This window comes from Lagenorhynchus albirostris, chromosome 14 (genome assembly GCF_949774975.1).
Source record: "Lagenorhynchus albirostris chromosome 14, mLagAlb1.1, whole genome shotgun sequence".
NCBI classification, from domain to species: Eukaryota; Metazoa; Chordata; class Mammalia; order Artiodactyla; family Delphinidae; genus Lagenorhynchus; species Lagenorhynchus albirostris.
Genome location: NC_083108.1, coordinates 16,206,305 through 16,233,165, shown reverse-complemented (window position 1 = coordinate 16,233,165; position 26,861 = coordinate 16,206,305). Strand labels below are relative to the sequence as shown.

The 26,861-nt window shown below is 43.9% G+C and overlaps 1 protein-coding gene across 9 annotated transcripts in view; it reads left to right on the top strand.

Annotated features, from left to right (window-relative positions):
- NEDD4L (NEDD4 like E3 ubiquitin protein ligase) overlaps positions 1–26,861 on the top strand; it is a 340,545-nt gene that overhangs the window by 271,031 nt on the left and 42,653 nt on the right. For 2 of the 9 annotated variants that reach the window (XM_060121798.1, XM_060121792.1), the window contains 9 exons: positions 2,506–2,638; positions 3,792–3,968; positions 6,110–6,184; positions 7,732–7,791; positions 13,105–13,236; positions 13,734–13,853; positions 14,921–15,118; positions 21,194–21,271; positions 22,696–22,750. In XM_060121798.1, the coding sequence (XP_059977781.1) occupies positions 2,506–2,638; positions 3,792–3,968; positions 6,110–6,184; positions 7,732–7,791; positions 13,105–13,236; positions 13,734–13,853; positions 14,921–15,118; positions 21,194–21,271; positions 22,696–22,750 (1,028 nt within the window). Of the gene's footprint in view, positions 1–2,505; positions 2,639–3,791; positions 3,969–6,109; positions 6,185–7,731; positions 7,792–13,104; positions 13,237–13,733; positions 13,854–14,920; positions 15,119–21,193; positions 21,272–22,695; positions 22,751–22,853; positions 22,908–26,861 lie in introns of all 9 variants that reach the window. The other 7 variants (XM_060121799.1, XM_060121795.1, XM_060121791.1 and 4 more) reach the window with 6 other exon arrangements.

Below are 26,861 nucleotides of genomic sequence, written 5' to 3'. Positions count from 1 at the left end.
GGTTTTCTTCTCTTTATTAATCTGTATGTTTCCCATGAAAGTCAAATGAAGAATATATATGTGAAATTAATGACTGAGGAAAATTGAAATAGCCACTTTTTAAATTTTTTCCCTGCCTCTAATAAAATCATGTTTCTGTTTTAATTTGCCAGCTCAGACATATTTTTAAATGTTCATCTTCCTATTAGTGACCGTTTACACTTCCTGTCAGTTTCAGCAGCCCTCTCGTTCAATTGCTTATTTAAGGGCAAAAGGCCTCCCTTGTATGAACATTTTCATTTTATCACTAAAGACCATAAAAAAGCCCAGGGTTGGAATTTCAGAATCAGAGATATCTTTCTTCTTTATGCTATTTAGTTGTTTCTGGTTCACACTGATTACTAATTATTCAAGCATGTTGGATAAGGAGGATTAGCATAATTGATTTTAAATGCCCCTTTTAAAAAAAATAAGTCCTTCCAGAAAAATGGAATTTTTATATACTTCTGATAGAAAATGCAGACATAGCAATATTAAAGCCTTATTCTTTTCAACCTCTCTGAAATCCCTGTAACAATTCAAGTGTGTGTTATAACCCGGAACACACATTCGGTGTTGACTACGTGACACCTGACATTTCAAGTGAAGATTTAAAATTTTGATGCAACTTTTCTATATACAATATTTTAAAGTAAGGCCAGTCATTATAAAGTGAAATTGAATGTCCTATAAAAATCACGGCAGCAGTATAAAATCACAAAGACAATATTATATTTTCTAACATATCCAAGAGAGTGTTTTTTTTATCATCCTGTTTTGGTGGTTTCAGAAATTGTGTTAGTATACTTGTGTGTCCCTTGATTTTAATTAGTTTCTCTATGGCCTTATGCGATTTTTTCCTGAGGAGTCCTGCTTAACATACTATTTTTAGTCCAGTTATAGTTTAATACAACTATAAAGTACGCAAAACGTATATTTCTGTTAGGTTTTAAAAATTTGTATATTGGGCAGTAAAACTTCATTCAGATCTTAATAACAAGAGGTTTTCTTTTAATGTGGATTAAAGAAAGCTAACCTTCATACTGTCCCTTTACCAGTAAAGCTAAAAAATGTAAAGCTCTTTGGTGGCAATATTCAGACTCTCTTGGAAACTGGCATTAAAGAGTCACCTGTTTATTTGCAAACAGTGCTGCTTATTGCAGACTGTTCACTGTTACAGGGGCCCAGCATGTTCTTTGGGGAGAATATAGGAAAAGAGTATAAGTTAGCTTGAGAGTCATTAGAATGCTTTAAAACCTATGTTTTAGGAAGGGTCTATAATGAGGGTCCTTGATTAATACTGGATTTCATTTAGTCTGAAATAATGTTTTCAAATATTTTGAAATATTAATTTGCAGCGTCTTCTCTTTTTTTTTTTTTTTTTTTTTTTTGCGGTACGCGGGCCTCTCACTGTTGCGGCCTCTCCCGTTGCGGAGCACAGGCTCCGGACGCGCAGGCTCAGCGGCCGTGGCTCACGGGCCCAGCCGCTCCGCGGCATGTGGGATCTTCCTGGGCCGGGGCACGAACCCGCGTCCCCTGCATCGGCAGGCGGACCCTCAACCACTGCGCCACCAGGGAAGCCCTGCAGCGTCATTTTTTAACTGAATATGGCGTCTTATTGAAAGAGTCTGTAAGGGTTTTCTCTGAAAAACATTTTGACATTTAAACTTCTACTCTAAAAGCCTCCAAGTAGTATTTCTCCCAAAGGAGAATTGCCTGTAATTTAGTGCAAAAGTTTTCAAGATTGACTCAATGCTTTTCACATCCTGAATTCAGAGAGTTACATGACGCCCCACCCCGCCACCCCCCCCAAAAAAAAGAGACTATGAAGTTGCAGCATTCCTCAAATCCAAGTTGATTTGGGAGGTTATTGCCTGATGTTTGTGGATTTTAAAAAGGAGTTTAATGGGGAGAAATGCAGTGTCATGCATCTGAGAGTCTGTCAAAATGAGATCCTCAGAGGCCGAAAAAGTTCACGTTGGGTCAGGAGCATTTCCCTCCAGACCCCAGCTTTGAGTTTATACTATTTGTACTCATTGGTTAATTGTTGGTGACCAAAAGTTGTGGCCCTGTCATTGCTGGACTCCTAGAGAGGGGTCACCACGGGCTGGCCATGAGTGTGAGCTTACCTGTCACCTCTCCTTCAAGAGGCCTCCCTTGTCACTGGGGCAGATGGATGGAGGACTTCGATTTCTCTTCTTTCTTAAACACTAAAGTACATGCTGCAGTATATGCCTGAAAGATACTCAAAAATATTGGGACAGATGCATTTAAAGACTGTATTTCAATGAAAGGGACCTAGGAGAATGCTTTAGCCAAGAGGTGGTGGCAGAGTCTCCTGCTGAACAGCCAGCTGATGGTCAGTGTTGCGCGAGAGAGCACTGACACTGTGTTAGGCGTCAGGCCCTTGGTGGGTGTTGGCTGGTGTTGAAGGGCCAGGTGTCAGTACCGGTTCTCCTGACTCGCACCCTCACCCCGCGCTCCCAGGGATGTGTCCTCCGAGTCCGACAGCAACATCCGGCAGATCAACCAGGAGGCAGCGCATCGGCGCTTCCGCTCACGCAGACACATCAGCGAGGATCTGGAGGTGGAGCCCGGTGAGGGCGGAGACGGCCCTGAGGTAGGACTTCCCGAGCTGCCGGCACACTCCTTGGAGCTCCTCCTTTCCGTGTTCTCCAGGTTGATCCTATGTCGTAATTTCTTGTCTCAGTAAATCTGTGTAAAAAGGAAGGCTCATGGTCTCGTGGCTGATTGATGACCATCGAGATATTTATTAACTTAGAAAGTGCTTACAAAAGCCACCTTTGACGAGTACACATAGTTTACATTACTACAAAAGGGAATGACATTATTTTTAGCATGGAAATCTTAAGATGTTTTCACTTTATACTTCATTTTTCCCCAGAGTCTAACCACCTCTTGTTAAATGGCAACATGGTTATCATCTTTGAGCAGTTGAAGTAGCCCTGTAACTTGTTTGGGTACCAAATACAAGTTTTTACTGAGTAGTTTTGACATAGTGAAAGAGGTTTGTTACCAAGAAAATAGAAATTTGGGTGAATAGAAATGTTCCTAAGTTTACCCTTAAATGCTTATGGTAAATTACTGTGGAAGAATGTATATAAATTGAACAGCAAATTAGCAAGGCAGCAAACCGTAACTTCCATGCTGCCTTAACAACTCTGTTTACTTATTAGGAATCCATTCTTTTGAGACATTGCATTAGGAAGATCCTTCACAAAATGTTCCAGTGATCAAAATTAGAAAAGCAACATGATTGATGCTGGAATAAATTCACTGAGAGTTACTTCATACCAGGGCTTACTTACAGCTTATAGCATCTCTGCTGTTTTCATTGTGCATCCTCAACGGTTAGAGTAAAAGCAAATTCACGGAAATCATAAACCAATGCCTGAGAATATTTTTTTAACCCACGCAGGTAGTATCAAGTGCTAAAAGCAAAGCACTGCTCAGAGAGGCGCTATTACAAAGGGACTAAGAGCACAGCCCCTGGGACCAGGCTTCCTTGGCTCAAGTCCTGACCCCACCACTTCCTAGCTCTGTTACCTTGAGCAAGTTATTCCCTCTGCGTCAGTGTCCGCATCTGTTGATCAGGGTAGTAGTCTTTATTTCCTTATGGATCCTGAGAATATTGTGTGCCTCCTGAGTGCTCAGTAAATGTGAATTACAGTTATCATAAGGGTTATTACTGGGGCGGGGAATGAGAGGGTCCCTCGTCCTAGCAGTTACCACAGCGTCTTGTTCCTTGGTAGCCTTGGGAGACCATTTCGGAAGAAGTGAGCATCAGTGGAGACTCCCTCAGCCTGGTGCTGCCTCCACCACCAGCCTCGCCTGTGTCTCGGACCAGCCCCCAGGAGCTGTCTGAGGAACTGAGCAGACGGCTTCAGATCACTCCGGACTCCAACGGGGAGCAGTTTGGTTCTTTGATTGTAAGTAATAGTGAAAATCTTTCTTGATGCATAAAAAAACTCAAATCTGTGACTTGTGTTTTATCAGCTTTAACCTTGTAGAATTTCTTTTCCCAGCCAAGGGTTCATAAAGAGTACCTTTGTCATAAAGGTGGTGTTCGCACTGGGACCTGGGAGACATTGGGTCTCCAGGTTAATCCTCTTACGTCATACTCTGTGTGCTTTACCATTCTCGTTTCACAGATGCAGACGTGATTTTAAGTGACCCATCCAAGACAAGGTTAGAACAGGAGATAGACAGACATCTCCCAAGTCCCAGAGTACCAATCCTTGAGAAAGGTTGTGAAATTGTGACACTGTCACCGGGGTAGCATTTGAACTTGGGTTCTTAACCATCAGGGAAATTCATTGTAGACGCTTCAGGTGGGGCTAAGCCCCAATGAGAACAACAGAATCAGCCATGAAGACCTGTGTCTGACAACACAAAGCTTCGCAGAAAAAGCCCACAGAAAGTTCCTGCTCATGCATAAAACTGAGAAGCAATGCAGTCTCAGTGTCTCTTGAGAAATTGAACCTACAGATGTGCTGTAGTAAACGATGGTAGTCCCTCTGCTGCAAATGGCATCCTAGAAAAATAGTCATCATTACAGCCATATCAAATGTAAATGAATAGGACGACTACATAAAATGTAAAAGCCAGTAAGTACTCGCAAAATTGTTACTCCTTCAGTTATGTGTTTTTGCTTTAAAAGACACCATTGGTCCGTATCATGAGTTGCACTGATTACTCAGTTAATGAGCTTTTGTATAAAAATTCTATGAATGTCCTTCAGAAAGAGAAATATCACTGAGACGAAAATTTAGTACTGAAGAGGCAGGGAAAAAAAAGAGCTTGCATATATGGGATATTTGAATTGATAAAACTGTTGCTACGGAAACAACATAAGCAAGGAAGCCATATATTTTAAACATTATAAAAGGAAGTAAGTACTGCCAGAAGCATAGCAGTGGTACACCTTTAGTCTACCAAGTGAAAAGCCATCATTTTAGGCAGCACTGATATTAAGCTATCATCTCTTATTATTTGTATAGGGAGCTTCTGCATTAATCTAGGTTCATAAAATATCTTTAGGATCCAAGTGCAAGTGTCGGAATTATGTTAAGTTCATGTTGAGTCTGGTTCAACTATTAAATAACAGTGCCTAGGAAAGAGAGGAGTAGGGGAGTAGGGGGTTCTTCTCCAGTTTTGCTTGTCAAGGTCACTCTGTATTCATGGACAACAGCATGAACTTTTACTGAAGGATGAATCCTTCATGCTAACCGTTGTGAAGAGACTTGAAAAGCTTCCCATTTACTGCTGCAGAGTCTGTCTTTGACCTGACCCCATTCTCCTGATTGCAAAATATTAAAAGCGAGGAGATGCTACAGAGTTGTGCCATGTACCAACCTGTTGCTAATTAGACCCCTGCCTTGTGTGTGTGTGACCCGCTGCTGATCTGTGGTCCTTTTTTTTTTTTTAACAATATAGATTAATACAAACAAGTGAGAGGAACATATTATACATTACACTCTATAGATTTTTTTCTTTTAGTTTAGCCGTACCTATTTTCCTTCATTCCTGTTCTGTACAACTCCTGAACTCCATTCAGAAGCTGAAGCTATAAATACCTAACCCTTCAGAAGGAGCCGAAGATTATATTTGAGTTCCCCTGGAAATAGAATCCAACTGATGCTTTGTCATTGGTCACAGTAGTCAATAAATGTTTAATAACTGCATGTCAGTATCTCTTCCTCTATTCGTGTTCCACTAGAATTTACCCAGAGGTTGCATCTCAAAGCAGAATTCAGGCCTTCTAGCCTCTCTTTTCCATTATTAGAGCAGCACTCCAATGTCATCTGTGGAGCCCCCTTTCCTGTTTTGGCCTCTTATGTTTAACGTTATTTCTATCCCATCTGCTTAAGACACTTGAAAGTGACAGTGGAAGATACTTGACTCCTTAAAAGATTACTCTCATTACCCCGAAAAGATGGTGTTTCATTTAATTATACCTTCTGATATTAAAGAGCAGTGACTAGGCTTGAGTGATATATTTTTTAATCCAGTGCAACTCGTTTCTCAGAATATGTGTCCCTGATGCTCCGCGTCCTTTCCTCCCCTTCAGCAGAGAGAGCCTTCCTCGAGGTTGAGGTCCTGCAGTGTCACCGACGCAGTCGCAGAGCAGGCTCATCTGCCTCCGGTAACCCATGCTCATTTCCAGCCGTGAATTGGTTCTTTGGGCTTTTATTTAAAATCATCTGGGCTACTGAGGAAGAGTTTTTCCTGTGCCAATCCATTTACCGTATACGTAAGACATTAAAATGTCCTAGCAAATTGCCCAAGGAGAGTGAATTTCCAATACGAAGAGTTGTCCTTGTCACCAAAGTCTCTGAACTTTGCTAAAAACTCCATTGTTTTGCTTTTCCATCCAAATTAATACCAATTCTGATGTGCTTACTTGACCTAAACATTAACAATTCCTTGTTTAAAAAACTTCATTTGGTCCCTGAAGCTGTGTTTGAGTGACCTGTATCTCAAGGACATAGGAAGAACTCTTCTGGGTGGGCAGCGAGAAGTCCTTTCCATTACTAATGCTCTTAACCCACAAAGCCTCTGTCCCTTCTCTTTAAAGCCAGCTCTGCTGACTCAAGAGTTGGCTATAATTTGTTCCCACTTTCCCACAGTTTTCATAACTAGCAGGAAATATAGAAGTGTAAAGGGTATTTAATAATATAGGACATAAATAAAAATGAATATTCTGATTGGAAAGCAGGCCAGAACTGCTTTGGGAGATGTTTAATAAACACATTAAAAGTAAATTTTATGTAAATTTGTATTACGACAAATCCTTGATCATTGGTAGCGCTTGTTTATTGCATATGAAATTGTTTGCAATGAAATGATCATTGTTTATTGCATATAAAGTTGAAGAAGGGAAAGAAAGATTGCACTTAACAGTTTTTGCAATCATAGTGTCTTCCCTATTGTGTACATTTTTGCTCAACTTCAAAGGACCTTTTTTGCCTAGGCTTTAAGTCTTTTATGTTTACAGAATGAATAGTACATTAGTCAACTGAGTAATCAACGTAATAGATGCAGTTGTGACATATATGGAAAGGGCTGGTAGGTCAGAAGCTTGACAAGAGCATCCTTTCTGGGATCCTGTCAGGCCTCCCCCAAAACAGAACAGTCAGCTGTGATGGACTAGTGGGATACTCTTCAGATGATGCTGTGATTTTCCTTGATGAATTAATGGTGCTTTCTCTCCTTTTCCAAAATCAGTGTCAGTTTTATTGGCCAAAAGAGCTCACTTCCCTGAAAACTGATGATTCTTCCCTCTTTCCTTGTGCTCCGTGAAGCTGTGAACTCACTGATCACCAGTGGCCTCTTACTTGAATCTCTGAGTTTGACAGATTTAATAATCTGCTAATTATTTAACAGTGGGGGCACGATAGTGGTGCTTTCCATTTTTTTTCCATAAGACATCTCACATTGTTGAGGTTGTCAATTCATCGCTTACCCAGGTCAGGGCTGCAACCTGAGCCTTCTCTGGATGGGAGGGTCATCGTGTTCCTCTTTTCCTTCTGGTCATCAGTGGTTGCTCAACTTTATTTGGACCGGGTGGATTGCACAGATTTTGATTCATGTCACCTGCCTTACTGGCTGCACCAGCACTGATTCCTGATTCAATAAGCAATGGGTGGTCTCCCAAAACGCATTTCACTGATGTAAATTATCATTTAACAGCCCAGTGCCCCAGCTGGGAGAGCACGTTCATCAACTGTCACGGGTGGTGAGGCGCCAACGGTAATGATACCCTCGTTCAGACATGAATGGCAAAACTGGGGGTTGGTTTTCATATTTTGGGTCATAGTGAATATACACTTTCTTCTTCTTCTTCTTTTTTTTTTTTTTTGCGGTACGCGGGCCTCTCACTGTTGTGGCCTCTCCCGTTGCGGAGCACAGGCTCCGGACGCGCAGGCTCAGCGGCCATGGCTCACGGGCCCAGCCGCTCCGCAGCATGTGGGATCTTCCCGGACCGGGGAAGAACCCGTGTCCCCTGCATCGGCAGGCGGACTCTCAACCACTGCGCCACCAGGGAAGCCCTCTTCTTTTTTTGATAAGAGCAGCTTCTTATGTGCCACGGAGCTGCATGCTTCTTATTTTAAACCTCTCACTTTCACATTGTTTGAAGGTACCGGGTAAAACGAATTGATTTTCAGTCCCGTATAGTTTTATGAGGAATACTGTCAAGCTTTGTTTAAAGTGCATTTTAATCTGATCATTTAGAGTCTGTTTCTGCCTTTTAGTGTTTGTACTCCTGATAAGCTTTTCCCGTGTGTTCAGAAGACTTGGATAAAATATTTTGGTTGGAAGAGAATCAAGGAAGCCACAGGAATTGCATGCAATTATACATGTGAATTTTCAGTTATACATTTCCCGCACCACGTTTCAAAGGCTGGGTTAGATTTTTTGTATCACAAGCGTGAACCAGTGACCTTTCTCTGCTACCAGGGGCCCCTACTCACAGGTTCACAGGTATGAACAAGTGTTCATATAATTTAGGAGGAGAGAGGAACGAGTATAATTAAGAAATTGAAAAGATCTAGAAAAATGGTGTTTTTAAGCCAAGTATCTGTTATTCTTATTACTCATTATTTTAAGTAATTTCTACTGTTCGTGTTTGTGGGTAACTTGGATGACTGTGTACTAAGTTGCCTGTTTTCTCCTTGATCCCTAAAGACAGGCTAGTTGATAGTTTATGCTTGGAGCTGCTATAGCTATTTGAAGAATTTTCCTTACTGTTTTACCTTTGTATGTTTGTTGTAACTGCTTATTACTCGAGAACACCTTTAAATACATATACGATTGCTGATTCCTGTAGGATGTTGATTTAAAGGAACAATTTGGTTATATTGTTAGAATTTACTGCTCAGCATTGTACACTGGAAAATCGAAGTGGCAGTCCGCAAAAATCAGCCCAGTTTAAAGTATTGAGCTGCAGTGAAGGGCATGTGTTGGGTGGGCCAGGCTCAGCCTCCAGTAGAATTCAAGAAAGTTCAGATAAACTCGTATATTTCCTATTGTGCGCTAGTAATTTCCATGGGAGTAGAGCTGCGAGGCGGACAAGATCACTTCATGAAATGATTCTAATAGAGTGCAGGGCTGCTGAGCATCTACTATCATTTTTGCATTTTGTTGGCCTTGGAACCTGACGTGAGTGTTGGAGTGTTGCGAGAGCTGATGATATTAAATGACAGGGTAAACTGAATTATGATCGTCCTGGGATCCATGGTCAGAATCACCTGGCAGGACGAAGTGATCCATGTGAATGAGCTCCCCGTGGCCCTGCCACTGTGCTTTTCTTCTTGCCTGTGCTCTCTCCCTCCCCCAGCAATGAATTAAAAATAGGAATTTGGTTTTGTTTTCTATTTTCAATGACTGGGTAGTAATATTTCCTAAATGTTTTATCTACTCTCATGCTTTCTACGTACCTGGTAATCTTTCGCCTGGAATAAGCAAACCTTATGGCTGCATTAGAAATTATCACGTCTATTTCTTTTGCACCCTCACCATCCCTCGTGACGAATAGCCTTTACTTTTGCTTTTCCAATTCCATCTCCTACCATGTGTTTTCCCCTCTTTTACACCTTCTCCCTGTCAGCCGCAACACTGAAGTGTGCTGTGTCATCCTGGAGCTACCCTGGGACTCCCCATCCCACTCCTTCCTCTGTGCTCTCGTAAACATACACGTGGATGCATGCGTGTGCACATACGCGCGCGCGCACACACACACACACACACACACAAGTGGGATCTCGTATACGTATTAGTTATCAACTTGATGTTATTCACTTGTGGTCATTTTTTCGGGACATGCTAATTATTACATAGTAGTCAGTGATGTGAGTGCACCGCAGTTCACATCGATGAACATTCAGCCTCCACCCCCTGGGCACTGCTCGCCATGTGGCTTTATTAACCATCCTGGTGTTGCTCTCTTTCCATGGTAGTGCTTTTATTTCTACGGTATAATGAACAAGCCCTGATTCTCATCTGCGGAGCCGCAACCCTTTGACATATGACAAATAAATACGCACTGGTGCCATTTTCCAGCTGGCTAAGCATGAGCCCTCTCTGTGAGAGAAAATGAGAGGCATAGCACAGTTTGGGGGTTTTGCTATATATACCCTAATAATACACTGAGGTAAGAGTGTGGCAGGGTTTGAGTGAACCTTGGAGAATCTGTGATAGCACCAAACATTTATCATCTTTAAAGGCATTTTGAAACTGTTACAGCTCCAATGTAATTGAGTTCTTCATTCTAATGAAATAAATGGAGCTACCATGAAGCTGCAGTTAAATGGCTCCTTGGCTTTGTGAAACACGGCGGTAGAATTCAGATGAAAAGCTGTGAAGTGTTCAATTAAGCTGACTGGCCGTTTTCTAACTTGTCTCCTGATTAATTCACATGTTCTCGAGGTGGTAAGGAATGCACGTGTGCAGAAGCACGCGCACACCACAGGAGAAGGCTGACGTTGGCTCCAGGGCTGCGCCCCTGCCATGGTCTGTGCCCCTACCATGGTCTGTTCGTAGAAGCTGAGCCCCACCCGCTCCCCAGCTGTGGGAGGTGGTTTTGAGTCACAGATGGAATCATCAGCACAGGCTGTTCTTCATGGACACTTGGAAAGAACCCTATAAAGAACCATTTTAATAACACCATCTTGCGTAAATGGAACTAGATCGTAGGTTGCCAATTCAATTCTCAATAGAAGGTAGAAGGAACATTTTAATCAAATTCAGTGTTCTCTACAACACTCCTAGTTTTCCATAAACTGATTAGCCCTATTAACTGTGGATCTATGAAAGTAACCTGGTTGCTGGAATACTCTGCTGGAACTCAGTCCTGAGATTATCCATGACACATCCCAGTTATTTTAGTTTATTAGCCTCCTTGTAAATATCCTTTCCAGGGATACTGTGACTGTAAAACTGTCCTTAAGGTTTCCAAAATGGAGTTTTCTGAGGGCACATCTAACTGCCTCTCTGCAGAAAATAATTCAACGGGGAGGCCGAGAAGCAGCATTTAGTATTTAGTATTCCATTCAGCCAAAACATTTTTGGTCCTCATATAAACAAACAGTATGTCAAGGCTTGATAGCATGTACTTGGCCCAAAATACTAATCAACCACTAACTTAGGTTACAGAGTCCATTGGGTGAGCAGAATCCATTGCTGTAGTGCCCAGATAAAAAGTAGCCTGGAAATAGCTCCTTTGTGTTGGTGTCACAGCGAGAGGAGGAGAGTGGAAAGAGCTTTCAGCTGTAGACAGATTCATCTGTCTTTAATACTCATGGAAGGATCAGGTCTGCATGTTGATGTTTCTTCCACTCTTGTTGTATCCCCACAGCTAGATCCAGGACTCTACGTACTCAGAGTCTTGGAATTCCCATTCTGGGCCCTTGGGGACTTTATCTGGAATAATGCCAAGGAAATAGTTGCTGCAGTTTTAGCAGAAAGTTGTCTTTCAGATAAGTACACTTGCCCTGCTGGGTAAATGTGTTTTAGAAATAACCATTAAGGCAGCTGCTTCCTGGTCTGTTTTTCTCTGGAATGTGCTATTTGAGCTCATGCAGTAAGATATTAAGCCTCGTTGCCTGCAGTCCCCAAATGACAGGGCTGCGTCCCTGATCTTGCTTTTCAGTTCAAGGACTTGCAGTGGACTGGGGGACCCTCTTTGCCAAGGTACATTGTTGGCAGAGAAAACGAAAGATGGGATGAGTACAAGGAGAGATTGGGCTAAGAGATTGACATCTTCAGCCTGATCAAGAAAACTGCATCTGGTAAAATGTCTGGACTTTCAGAAGATCCTAGTTAGGCAAGACGGTGCCCTAAAAGGAGTGGTTTCCTTTTGTAACCTCACGTAAGAGATTATTCCTGATGCTTGGCCTCTTGTTTCTTTTACGCTCTCCCAAGAGCCTTGGTAGTCATGGTTGGCTTCTTGTTCCTACCCCCTTCCTTAGAGTAGCAGCCCTTTCCCAGCTACCGATCTCATGCGCAGCACCCCGACGTCCAGGACGTCCTGGACGGCACTGGCCTCAAGCAAACATCCCCTTGCCTCCGTGAGTGTTTGAGACACCCTGCTTTCCAGCAGCTCTCCACCCCGCCTGCATTTCTCCAACTGCTTCTTACAAGCAAAAGTGTCGCAGGAAGCCTTTTGCAATCTACTTTGAACTATCCAACCGTAGTCACTCTGTACTGCACATGTCTCTAAGCCCAGAAGCTACGTGTGCTCCATTCACCCTTTAAGGAGACAAACTCCATATGGGAGGACGGGGCGGGGGAAATATAGCCTCAGTTATCACGCTTCTTTGGAATTCTGGCCTCAGATCGCCAGGTGGCGTCCCGGGCTGGAATAGTTGAGATACTCTGGTCAGTCACTAGCGTGAAAGCAGGCCTCGAAGAGAGCAGACTGTGTGTGTGTGTGTGTGTGTGTGTGTGTGTGTGTGTGTGTGTGTGTGTGTGTGTGTGTGTGTGTGTGTGTGTGTGTGTGTGTGTGTGTGTGTGTGTGTGTGTGTGTGTGTGTGTGTGTGTGTGTGTGTGTGTGTGTGTGTCCCGCCCCCGTGCCGAAAGCTACGTAGTGTAAGGGCCCTAAGCTGGTGAAGAATTTAGGAATAAACTAGGAGAGCATCCCTGTGACAGCTAGATTGAGGAGACAATATTCAGGGCATCCCTCTCAGAGTCGGTAACATTTAATAATTTGAAATACCTTTTAGGCTCTCCGTGGTTTGACAGTAAAATGCAGCAACTAAAACGAATTGTCATATTATTCTCTTTCCTTATGATCACGTTGGCAGCAACCCTTTATGTTGAAGGCTGCATGGCCTGGAACGGAGTTTTGTAAGATTTTTGACCCTGTGGCTTGTGTGGGAGTTCATTTCACAGTAGGTTTAAAGCTATTGGAAACCTATTGCTGTTTTCCAGGAACTCGTGTTTTCGGTACCATTAGAATTAACTCACTTTGTCTAGCACAGATAATTCTGGGTACGTATTACTTTATTAAGTTGATCGGAAAACAAATGCAAGATATTAAATAATAACAATTTCTTACACAAACAGCCATCAGTGGCCTATGTACATACCACGCCGGGCCTACCTTCAGGCTGGGAAGAGAGAAAAGATGCTAAGGGACGCACATACTATGTCAATCATAACAATCGAACCACAACTTGGACTCGACCTATCATGCAGGTATGCAGATCGCCACACAGCTTATAGTCACAGGCAGTAGAAGCCAAAACGGACGCGAATCCCATGTTCCCGATGTTTATGTGTTGTTCTGAACCCATGTTTAAGAAAATTTTTCTCGCAAATGCATTCCTTTTAAACATAGTATTTGCCCTAACAAAGAATTTGGTCCCTGACTCAGTCTCTCCCTAGATGGTCCATTTTAAAAATGTGACGTGAAAGGTTATTTTCAAAGTAAGAGCCTGCTTATTACGATGGGTAGCATGCCTCCGAACCCCCTTTTTTTCTGAGGCTGGTTTTTATGCCGGCCGGTGATTCACTTTTTATTTCCTTGGAGTGTTTCCCCATCCTTCCCCCCATTATTATGCGTAGTCATTTCCTCCGTGCTTTAAACAGGCCAGACCTCTCCTAATCGCTGGCTGTGTTGTTGGGTCCGCCCTCCAGTCACGCGCGCAGGGAGAGCCTCACACGAAGCTAACTTGTGTTTGCCTCCAACGTAGCTTGCAGAAGACGGTGCATCCGGATCCGCCACAAACAGTAACAACCATCTAATCGAGCCTCAGATCCGCCGGCCTCGTAGCCTCAGTTCGCCAACAGTAACTTTATCTGCCCCACTGGAGGTGAGAAGGCTACGTCATCTAACTGGGGTCACGTCTGTCCTGTGACTTCTCCTCATCCTCTCTTCTATCTGAACTGGGACTTGGGTTTTGCATCCACCTTCCGCTCTGATAATCAGTCTCTGTGTCCGTGGTGAGGGGTGTCCCTGTGCAGCCTCACTCCATGCTGCCCATCCCTGGACTCACCTGATTCTCATTCTCATTGGGCTGAGGCCATGGTGGCTTGTACTGGACACGGGCTCCTCTCTTCAGAACTTTCTCCATTCGTGTTGTGTTTCACTCCTTACTGCCTGTTACCTCATGAGACTCGCATAATAACTCGTATTGGTTCAAATACCAATGCTTACGTTGAGTTTTTAAACATAGCTGTTGCTTTGATCTGTTTTTCCTTTCGACCCTGAGGTCTTCCATTGTATCAGCCTCCGTGTTTCTGATGCCTGTTTGCGTCTGAGTCACTGCCGGGCACCTGCTTTGCGCCCTCCTGTTTGTGTGGTTTTAGGGACATCCCTTAACATCACAAATACCAGAGACGAAAGCTTTGAAGTTCTAAACGTGACTGCATCTTAGAGATGGCTGCGGGCTTCTCCATGCCCGGGTTGAAGATGTTGATAAGTGGGAATGGGCGATATCTCCTCCAAACTGTGATGTAAATGTCCTGGGTAACAACTATGCAATTCCAGGTGGCTGTCTCGGTTGATAGAGGTTTTGCTTTTCTGCTCTAAAAATTGCCAGTCCCTCTTCGTTAGACTGTGAGCTCATTGAGAGCAGGGGCCTGTTCTTCTCCACCTTCTGTAAAATATCCATCCATAATGCTCACTACAGAACAGTATTTTGGGTACGTACCAAGTAGCTGTCAAAGGATGGTGGCTATACATACTTCATATTGTTGTGTGTTTAACCAGTAGAAAAACCTTACAGTTAGATTAATTTTAAAAGTAAACCAAGCAGGTTTTTTAGGAGCTTCCCCGTTGTCCCTCTTCAAAGAGGAGTGTTCCGTGACCCCCAGGTACATGTTGACCCCTCTGGACTAGCACCTGATAAGACTTCTAATGCTCATTATTATTCCTTAGGGTGCCAAGGATTCACCCATACGTCGGGCTGTGAAAGATACCCTTTCCAATCCACAGTCCCCACAGCCATCACCTTACAACTCCCCCAAACCACAACACAAAGTCACACAGAGCTTCCTGCCGCCCGGCTGGGAAATGAGGATAGCGCCCAACGGCCGGCCCTTCTTCATTGACCATAACACAAAGACTACAACATGGGTAAGGTCGCTACTTTTATTTGGCTCCATTTTCATCCTGAGGTCTGGCATTCATTCCTTTATTTCCTTACCCAGTATCCATGGTTCTTGCAGAGAAATTTCCTGGCAGTGAAGCATGTCCCCAGAGGGTCTTCTCAGCTTGGTCTAGACTCCGCACATGGGGGCTGGCGGGGAGCAGGTGACTTACGGGCGCAGGCTAATGGCCACCTTTGGTACTGGTGCCTTTTCTTCAGAGCACTCCAGGAAAGCTCCAGTTGTGACAATTTACCACATATGGAATAAAAAAGGTAGTGCTACATATAGCTAGGATTTTGATGTTACTGCTTCCCATCTCAGGATGCTGTAACCTTATTAGGAATTCTAATCTTTTTAGAAATGATGTTTCTTTGTCACTTTCTTTTTGCATCTGTGTTGACATTACCCATCTTTATTTTTATTTGATGTGTCATTTTAGTTTTTACTGTTTACATCAGATAAGTATTTTGTACTCTGTGCTACATTACTTTCTTTTAATTGTGGATCAGGAGGTATACTAAAGACTTGGTAGATTTGATAGCTCTTTTTTGTGAACATCTTATCACAGTTGGTTATTTCTTATCACAGGGCTCTTCCATGTGCCCCTGAATCATGCATGAGAGAGAATCCGTGCATTGTGTTAACCTGAGAAAAATGAGATTAACGAAAAGCACATATGTGTATCTTTATGTTCCTCTGTTCACTCTTCATTTCTTCAGGGGAGTCAGTGGTGGCTCATTTAATGTAGCATAGAGTTCTTTTAAAAGTCATGGTATCTTTCTACTGAGTGGTCTCTAGACCAATGATTAGCCTGAAATGCATCCTCATGTTTCTATTTCTGATGCTACCGAAGGTTTGTTTTCCTTCCTCTCCCTTATATCCCCATCTGATTGTCTGGGTACCGAGCGTAACTCAAGTCTTTCTGTCCTCTGGGCTACTTGCTCAGAACTGATGGTATGTGAAAGCTGGTTGAGTTTTGGTGATTGTCACTGGCCCTAGCTCTGGGGTCTTGGACCAAGAGTGAACACATGCTTTAAATTCCCATTTCTAGTGTAGACACCAAGTATACCCAGTTGAAAGAACAGCAGTATCGTGTTAAGGAAGAGACCTGGACCCAAATGGTCTGGACTGTCACTTACACTTTGCCCGTGGTGTGATGGTAATTCAGTCCCTTGAGAATTGGATTCGATGGCCCAGCAGACTCTCTCAGACCTCATGGATCGTGGTACAGTGTGTCTTCACGAGGACAATCTTAGCATTTGGGGCAGGACTGTGCCTGTTATTTGCAAGACGTTTAACATCCTTGGCTTCTGCCACTGCATCCTAATAGCCACTGTCGCCGCCCCCCCAACCCCTATCCTAGTGGCAACCCAAAAGCTCCCACGCATTTCCCAACACCCCGTAGTGAGAGCCGCTCCAATTTTGAAGTAAAGGAATAACCTGCCAAGAGAATTTATCATCCAGATCTGGTAACATTCATTTGGTAAACGCGTCACTACTGCTAAGGCATATATGATAACATGTAGCTTTGAAGATAAGATTACAGGTCTCTGGCAAGATGAGAGTAAAAGATAGGTCGCTCCTTGGGAAATAGAGTGAGAGAGATTGGTGTGAAAACCTTTTTTCCCTCGTGGACAGAGAACCTGTAGCAGTCCTGCTAGTGTACCCATTTCTACTTACTACAGCACTGCTGGGATTTCTGTTCCTCAGCCAGGAATGGGAGCTCCAGAAATAGGGGGTAAATATTGTAAAAGGAGCTGGATTCGTGTGTGCGGCCACTGTGGCTTGCCAACATAAGCTATGATTTTAGTCATTTGAACTAGCTTAGTAATCAAATCCCCTAACCTTTTCACAGCCTTTCACACCACAACTGCAGTGTAATTGCAGCTGGGCAGATTTTATTTAAAATAGCACCAGCTTTATTTATTGCCTGCATTGGTGCTGAGTGAAACCCAGTTTCAATTTTTAATTGCCCCTTTCCACCAGATACTTGTGATTCACTGATTTAAATTTTTAATTGGTTAAAACAACATTTTGTTGCTGCCGCTGTCGTTGAAAATCCTTAAGGTAACAACTGGGAATTCCACAAACCGCCACGCTTCTCCTCTAAACTCGGATGTGCTGACACAGCCGCGTTATCCCTGCTAAACAAAGGCCCATACAAAATTCTCGCTGTGGAACGCAGGCTCTAAATTGCTTGTTTATTTTGACAAAAGGTGGAAGGATGGAGAGAACTGTAAAGATAATGTTCTGCTTAAAACCTGTGTTGACTTCGTTTGGGGTTTGCTTTGTTTTTTAAAGAGAGAACAAATAAGAGAGAACAGCTGTTCTTCGATTTGATCATTATCATAGGAAAAGGAAAAAAAAACAAATTGGTCAGACGGGTTGAGAATAATGAAAATTGTACTTCTTCCCCCAGCACCCTGTGTCCTCTTGATTCCTGCACCAACCAGAAGCAGGAAAAGGTTCAGGCCAGCATTTCCCTCGTATACATTGATAGAGGAAAATTCCCTTTGAAGTCTATTTATAAAACACGGCCTCTCGCACACACAAATGATGGAGGCCGCGTGCCAGTCGTCTATCAGGAATAAAGTCTGACACAGCAGATGAGCATCACTTTGTCCCCACCTGGATCAGGCGGGCTGTGGATGCACGGCAGAGACCGGGGAGCTGGGGAGAGATTACAGGAGGGCTTCAACTCATGCATTCATTCCTTCTGCTGAGGAAGCAGCTCAAAGCATGTGTGTAAGAGTATGTTTATGTCTTTTATAGGACAAAGCCTTGGCTTATTTTTGTAGCAACAAAGATTATACCTCAATTAAGTTTCAGGTTTGTTTTCTACCCAGGTCCAAACTAATAAAACTCACTGTAGTCTAGCCCTGGTGGTTGTTCCCTTCCAGGATCGAAAAAGCACAGTTGTCTTTTCAGCTAGCTAGCATGCCCATATTTTATATATTTTTAAATGATTCCACGAAGAAACTTTTTTTTGGGGGGGGTGGGGGCTGAGCGGCATGTGGTATCTTAGTTCCCCTACCAGGGATCGAACCCGCGCCCCCGGCACTAGAAGCGCAGAGTCTTAACCACAGGACCATCAGGGAAGTCCCCAAAGCCTTTTTTTCTTTTTTTTTTTTTTTGCGGTTCGCAGGCCTCTCACTGTTGTGGCCTCTCCCGTTGCGGAGCAACAGGCTCCGGACGTGCAGGCTCAGCGGCCATGGCTCACAGGCCCAGCCGCTCCGCGGCATGTGGGATCTTCCCGGACCGGGGCACAAACCCACGTCCCCTGCATCGGCAGGCGGACCCTCAACCACTGCGCCACCAGGGAAGCCCCAAAGCCTCTTTTTTTTTTTTTTTTTTATTAAATAAGATGTTGATCTTTGCCTTCTGTTTAAAAACGCTTTCAGCTGTAACTGTGGGAAGCAGCTGTGAAATACTGGTATAATTGCGAAGAAGTGCTCCTACTATGCTGAGGAAAGGGAGGAACAGCCAAGTGTGTTGTGTATTTCACTCATTCACATGTGTATCGTTTGAGACCTCATTAGGATTCCAGCTGACTGTCATTCCTAAAGCTGTCCCAAGTCCTGTGGAGCCTTGGCTGCCCTTCTCCGCTCGTCTAGCTGCCCCTCTGTCACTCAGGGGATTCCGGGGGAGGCTGGGTTCCGTGCTGCCCCCCAGCTCAGCCCGCAGAGCCTGATGGATGGCAGCTGCTGCCATTATTGTGATTTTTGTTGGTATAATAAAATCACGTGACCCCCAGGGGCCTCCAGCCCTCACATTCTGTGAATTCCGGGTTTCCGTGCAAGGCCACGTTAGCAGGCCTGTGAAACTGAATTTACTTTATGCCTCATGCTCCTTCTCCTACGCCCCTGTCACTTTTCTTTAATTTCAGCTTTTTTTTTTTTCTTTCAATCACCAGCTCTTTACCAAAAGGGCCGATTGTCTTTCACAGTAGCCTGTGTGTGTGATTCCAAGGCATGGCCGGCCTCGCACGCAGCATGCAGAAGCCCCTGTCCTCACCCGTGGAACAGCAGCCTCAGCCTTTCTCTCATCCCAGCGTGAGCAGTGGCTGTGCTCTGCCCAAGCTTCCCGTGCAGTGGTGGCGTTACCTGGGCCAGCCCAGACATGGCCTTAGGTAGCTTTAGTGGGGTTCGGGGCTCTAAGGTTTTCCTTGGTCCATGGCCAAGCGGTCCCAGATGTTTACCAGGTTATCAGCTTTTTAGACCTTCTAAATCCTAAATCTACCTAGCATATCTGTTTACACTGTAGGTGTTCCAGTATACTACAGAATACTGGACTATTTTATGCCTCTAATGAGCAAAGGTTGATCTGTATGCGTATGATTCTTGTCGTTCTTGCCAGCTCCAGAAATCTATCACTTTGTTACTACCCCTTGATACTAATGGTTTAGACTGTTAACTTGGGGAAAATAATTTTAAAGCTTTATCGAGGTATAATGCACATACCATACAGTTCGCCCATTTAAAATAATACAACTGAATGATTCTTAGACCATCACACGTGTGCAACCATCACCATAATCAGTTTCAGGCCGTTTGCATCACCCCCAGAGAAAACCCCATAGCCATTAGCTGTCACTCTCTGTAATCTAGGAGATGTTTAATACAGTCTTGGTATATAATCATATGTAATTTCATATCCAAACAAAAGTGAGTTTTTTTATTTTCCCAGTTTTATACCAACGATTTCATTTTCTTGCTGACTTGGGAAAATGCTGAGGCAGAAAACCTTTTAGTAGTTTGACAGCTTTAACATTAATGAAATAAAGGGGTTTTTTTTTAAGGTTTTAGGGAGTTTTTTGTTTTGTTTTTTATTATCTTAGGCTTCTTTGGTTAATAATGTGTTATTCTGAGTTTTATCATTTTGTTTTCTAATCTTTTGAGTTTCAAATAGGGATTCTCTGAGTTACACTGCATTTTAATTGGGTCTGTGTAAGTGAAAGACAGCTGCCAGACTCTAAACCAGAACCTCTGGGCAAGTTCTCGTTCTCTGTGAGACTCCGTTTCCTCATCTAAAGGAGCAGAGATTACGTATCCAACTCCATAACAGGGTGGTTGCAAGATCACACACCTGACTGTTCTTTGTAAGTTATAAAGCATGACCCAACATGTCAGAGTATGTATTTTTCTGTCATTGGTTCTGTGTGGTATCTTATGAAGCATATCCCTTAAGAAAAATAGTTTGTAAACTTTTTGTTTTGTTTTGTTTTGTTTGCGGTACGCGGGCCTCTCCCTGTTGCGGCCTCTCCCGTTGCGGAGCACAGGCTCCGGACGCGCAGGCTCAGCGGCCATGGCTCACGGGCCCAGCCGCTCCGCGGCATGTGGGATCTTCCCGGACCGGGGCACGAACCCGTGTCCCCTGCATTGGCAGGCGGACTCTCAACCACTGTGCCACCAGGGAAGCCCTAAACTTTTAAGATCTAATTTGTGGAACTTGATCAAGAATCCCAGTAAAGTTCTCTCATCGGGATGCCACTCTGTGATGTTGCCGACTAACTCTGGGGCAGGACGTGCCTGGACAGTCAAACCAGATTCAGATTTTCGGCTTCGGCTCAAGAGAGGGTGGAAGGGAGCAACAGCAGATGCAAGTGCTGATGGAATGGGTGTTTCTAACAGGCTAGCTGCCCTCAGCCCGAGCTCAGGGTCCACAGGGAGCTGTCCGACCGTGTCCTCACTCCCTCTCTGTGGAGTAGATCCTCCTTATCTTCACTGGCATCCTCTACTCTGGTCTCCATGATAGCGTCACTGCTGGAACCCTCTTCCTCTTCACCTGCTCAGGGTCTTGGGGAAATGGTTAACCTTTTACTTAAGCATTCTTACTCTCCTCCTTTCATCAAGTTCAAGGAGGAAGAGTAGAATCTTTTTGGAGAGATGGTCAGCCAGGCCTCCTGTACGGAGGTGGGGTCCTCCACTCCCCACTGCAGCAGCCCCCCCCCCCAAACACACAGGCAACCTGCTTGCTGTGGAACACACACCTCCAGAAGGGGAGGACCAGTACCGCTCACAGAGATCACTCCTAACATCTGCCTCTTACATTTTTCTTGCAGGAAGACCCACGCCTGAAATTTCCAGTGCATATGCGGTCAAAGGCATCTTTAAACCCCAATGACCTTGGCCCTCTTCCTGTGAGTACACTGGAGACACACGGACCAGTCTGAAAATGTTTACTCATTCATGGGCCCAGTGTTGATAGGGAAGCCCTGTGACCTTCTCCTTCTCCAGGCGTTTTGAGTCCCCTTGGTCTGTCATTTCTTAATAGAATCGGGTGTATGACTGAACTGATAGCTACAGTTCACACCACACCTAGCTCTTCTGAAAGAGGTTTCTGAATGGCTGACTGCTAGTGAAAGGCAGACCTTGCAACTAGGATGATGGATGAGGCATTCTCTACAGGTGACAGTTTAAGCAGCACACATTTATTTTGTAACTTAGCAACCAGCTAATTTCCATCCATATTGCTTGCTGATTTAGTCATAGGAACAAAAAATTTTTTAAAAAGTGGAAGAAAAGGGCGTACGTAATCACAGAAGGTTTCTATAAGTCATTTATCCAGCAGATGTTTTAAATTTTTCTCCCTTGTCAGCGACTGTTTATAAATCTAATTTTTTATTAGTTTGTTCTCTTTTGGGGCCTGAGTGAGAGTCAAGCTATTTACTCCAAGTTAGATTTTGAATGGAACCTTCACACATGCTTTCGTGTGGACCCACCCCCAGTTTTTTAAAAACCCTTACAGGCTAGAAAGGTGGGATGGAAATGGAAGGGTGCTGGGAATTTTTGGGGTGTTTGTTTTCCAAGAACCTTTCTGTTGCCTGGTGTATGGTATATTACAGCAAAATTTGAAGCTAGAAAGATTAGGGTGCGGTCTTTATTCATCAGGTTATACAAATACCCCACACCCTCCAAATATTTGGTTCTGGGGTTTAGATGGAAGGAGACTGGGGAGAGACTGGAGAGAGAGTTTAGTAAGTGAAAGACTGCAGGTTGTCTAGATCTGTTGGATTCTTGACTTTCAGGTAACAAGTAGGCACAGTTCAGATCATGAAAGCATACCAGCCTGATCTTGGAAAAAGTATCCAAGTCTGGTTCCTGAGTAGTGAGAGTTCACAGCAGAGGATTTCAGTATTCGATTGTTCAACCACCTGATGACATGAGTAAAGCGTCAGTCTCTCACATTTTATATCACCCTTCATCCTCCCTTTAGTACTCAGTAAAGACTCATTTAATTCAATGAGCTATTCAGCCCCAGGCTCAACTGTTTCACAGTGTGCTGGGGTTTCCCTTTGAAGCTTTTGAAATAATAACCCCTGTTTTTCTTGTTCATCATACAGTGAGTGCATCTGAGACTGTAGAACATGTGCTAAAGTGTGTTGCTGGGTGTTGTCATTTGAGTGAGTTCATTTGAAATGTTTCTATTTAGTTTATTCTTTACGTAAAAATGTACCCCAGGGGAGAAGAATAAGGAGGTGTCCTAGAGTCTTTACCTTTTGCCTTTGATTTTGGAACTGCTGGCTAATGTTTGTCTTCTCTTCCTCTCTTCCCCTGATACCAGCCTGGTTGGGAAGAAAGAATTCACTTGGATGGCCGAACGTTTTACATTGATCATAGTAAGTAGGTGCCGTTATGGACGCATAGGTGTTGCAGGTGAAGGGAGGATGAGGGTAATTCAGATATGACAGTGAAAGCTGTGTCATTTTACTGTTTGTCTAGGCAGCCAGGTGTTATGTGGCGAGGATGATACCAGAGACTCAGTGCCCTCGTACGGTACTGTGCATTCACCCCAGTTTGCTTTAAAGTAGCCCATTCCAGTTTGACCTTGTGACCTATTAACGGTTTTTTTTAATTAAAAAAATTTTTTTTGATCGATGACCCCTTGACTTTTGTGCTTTTAATAAATACACTCTGGTAATAGAAAATAAGATTAGAAGTGATAATTATGTCAGAAATCTGTGTATGAGCAGTGCTTGAAGCAGCCACTACGTTTTTTAAAAGCTGCCTCCAGAGGTCTCAGGGCAAGATGCCCATTCTGACTTATTTTCTATTCACAGCATGTTTCCCTGCACCCAACACACTAATACATGTGCAGTTCTTTTCTTGAAATTACATTTGCTGCAGACATTTGCTCCAGCTCCTATGAATAAATGTGTGGTTTCTCATGCCAACTAAAAGTTAAACTAATAAAGGTTTGCTTTTAGCCAGTGTTGTTGGTTTTTTTTTCCCCCTTGTTGAAGTGACATTTTCTCCATGGGATCATATTAGTATATCCCTTAAAACTTCTGAAAATGTATATTGAAAAGAAGTCTGCAAGTAGATTTAAAGTTCACATACGCGTGCGATCTGGTGGAATATATTTATCTTTGTTTTCATTTGGTTCATAAACATGAGCATTAAGTCTACACCAGATTTCCCAGCCTCATGTTTTCTTAACTGATTGCATTGGTTAGTTAAGCATGTTGCTGAGCTGACCGGGAAGCGTGGCCTCGAGGGGTCCTCATGTGGGTGGGGCCTGTCACTGTCTCTCATTTCAGGGCCTCTTCCTGGGTTCCTAAGCGACCAGTGCATGGTAGAGACACCTTCGCTTTCAGGCACGGGAGATTGAGGGGTTTTTAGAAATCGAAGTAAGCAAGAAGCCCAACAATTCAGAATTAAACCAAAAGTAGAAGTCCTGGGTGTATTTAGGGGTGTGGGTTACCCTTGCTTAAAATTAGATAGTTCAAAGTACATAGGCCTAGTTTTTGTCTTCGACCAGTGAAAATGCTGATTCTTGCCTACGTTCCAGAATTTTACAGTGAGCATAGAACTGCTGCCATAAATGCTTTACCATATGCGGGTACCCCCACTTCCTTCCTTCCTGTGCTAGTTATGATTCTCTTTCTCAGCAGAATTTGCCGAAACAGAAGAGGAGTCACACTGCCTTTTTCCCACTAAAAACAAAAGTTTCCTTTTCAGTTTTTTCATGCATTACAATTTCAGTTTTCAAAGAGAGGTATGAGTGATAATGAGCATTTTATTAAAGGAAGGTCTTAACCGGTAACACAGCCTTGGTCCGCCACACGGAGAGTACTTCACACAACATTGTGGCCATGTTCCGGCTGGTGGTCTGATGTCAGGTCAACCTGAAAAAGAACTTTATGAAATGTTCTTGATGTACCGTAAGGACCCAGAAACAAGAAAAACACGATTGCAAAGGGCCATCCTAGTATACATTAGAAATTAGAAAAATCATGGACTGTTCTTCTGTAGGCGTGCATAGACCTAGTGTAATATGCGGTAAACGCTTGTTAAATGGTGACTCGGAGTCCATTCACGGAGGGCCAGTGGTGCCGGTGTTGTGTTAGGAAGTTGATGCCCTTGGTTGGGAAGTGGAGAGAACCTGCCTTGAGAGGCAACAGCAGCCGTGCCTCCAGCCTCAGGCCTGCCCAGCTCCTGTTTTCCAGGCGATGGGAAAGGGTGGTTCCTTGCTAAATGCCTGGGTGTTTCCCTTATTCCTAATCAGTCCCTCCAAGCTCCTCTCAGACATCCCCCATTCCTCTTTTCCAGACCACACAGCACGTGGGAGGCTCCCCCTCTTCACTCCTGGGAATCAAACGATAGGATATAGACCACGTACAGAGCCTTGTTGATCTGAGCTATGCCAGTGTGAGATCTGTGATCCTTTACGTGGAGATTAAAATTTGCCTTTGCTCAACTCTACTGAAAAGTTCTCTTAACCAAATTAAATGACCAAAGACTGTGTAAGAAAAAGGTCTGTTTAGGAGAGCCTCATTAGCTGACAATGTAACATTTCTGCCAGGTCTTCCTAATTCATCAAGGTTTATTCAGTGGAAAGCAATAGAGCAGTGTACATATCAGTGAAACAGAGTTCAATTCATATGCCTTTTTTAAAAAAACAAATTCCAGTCTGTGAAAAATGAAGCATATCTGTCTTTTTTAAGACGCTGTATCAGGTACTCAAACCCACTCCAAAATGGGTTTCATTACCTGGAATTTCCTTACCTTCCGAACGAGCCTCTGCTTCTAAACATTTTTCCCAAATCTTATTTCTAGCAAAATTCAGCATCTCATTTTGCTCTCCTGCTGCCTGCAGGACAGAAGCCAGGCCATCCCTACTACACCATTTGACCGTGAAAGCAGCCATCTTGTAAGGTGCTCAGTCATCCGTCTTCCACTTCGCTGGGGCATGTGACCGCACACTGAATATAAAAGGCAGCAGTGCGCTTGTCTCCTAATTCATTAGGTTTTTTTAATTTTCTGCTTCATAAATTCTTGAGAAGTGAGACATTTTCAAGGTTAAAAATGTTAAAGATTTAATTTCAGAAGAGCATGAATGCTCAATACTAATCTGCCCTTTAGACTTCTAGATTCATTTGATTGACATTTATCAAAAAGCTCCTATGTCTCAAGCCTGGTGTTAAAGGGTATGGGAAGGTCTTGAACTGAATCCCTACCTCCCTTAGGAATAGCGTAGTTCTTCTTAAAGACCCGATATGCCCAGCCACTGAGTACTTGGCCACAGGCAGTTTATATACAAAGCTAGAAAATAAAATTCCAGGGATGCTGTAAGATCCTGTTTTAATCTTTCCTGCCAGCAGTCTTACCAAACCTGTTAATAGTAGCTAAATGGACTGAGTTTTTTATTCTTCTACTTCATTCTCGCCCCTTTATTTCAAATATTACGTCTCAAAGACAAAAAGCAAGTTTAGATTCAAAAGTTTTAGGACAAAATGGGTAACTGGCCACCGACAGTCATATGTCGATAATTCTTAAGTGCAAAATTGATCATTATTGTAATCATGCGCTTCTGAAAGCCTAGACTGTTTTAAAAAGAATCTGTTTTCGCCATCAGCTTCGTTTGGTCATTTAAAAAGTCAGGCTCCTGCTACATGCTGGGAAATGTGTTAAGTGGTGGAGAGGGGGCTGTGGAGATGAACAGCACACAGTTCTGGCCCTCAAGGGGCTTAGGTTCTAGTAGGGAGTGCCAGGAGGTATTTAAGTGTTGTCTTAGGGGAGTGAACCAATTGTTACGTAGAAATACTTGCTGAGTGTCTGGGCTCCAGCAGTGGAAGAAGACTGCAAAAGAGCCTTGTAGAACTTTTCAGGTGGATCCCAAATAATGAGTGAGGTTTTAGCCAGGCACGCCCAGCAAAGAGCAATTCTAGGAGGGAGAGAGCGTGCGCAGGTGTGTGAAGCCGTGCAGGTGACACCATGTTCAGAGGAGCGCAGTGGGATTGCAGACGGCCGGTGTGCCGGTGTGCAGGTGAGGCTGGCGTGACACCGCGTTAAGTCAAAGGGAGTCTGCTGGTACGGCGACTCGGGTCCCTTCCGCAGCCAGGCGGGAGCGCCTAAGGGATGGTGCAGAAGGGAGTCTGACGCGGTCAGGTTTGTGCTCTAGAGCAGCCGTCCCCAGCCTTTTTGGCACCAGGGTCCTGCCTTGTGGAAGACAGTTTTCCCACGGATGGGGGTGGGGGAGGAGGGGGGGTTCGGGGGTGCTGCGAGCGCTGGGGAGCCGCAGGTGAGGCTTCGCTCGCGGGCCCTCGGCCCGGGGGTGAGAGCTTCAAAGGAAGTTTTGAACGGGGGTGAGTGAGACTGAGGCCAGGGAGACCTAGAGAGTAGTCCGGGGAGAAGATGAGCGCTCGGGAAAGAAGCCTTTTCAGAGAGGTGGGGACAGGTGGTGACCACCGGAGTGAAAGGTAAGCGAGGATGGAGGGTATGACAGGT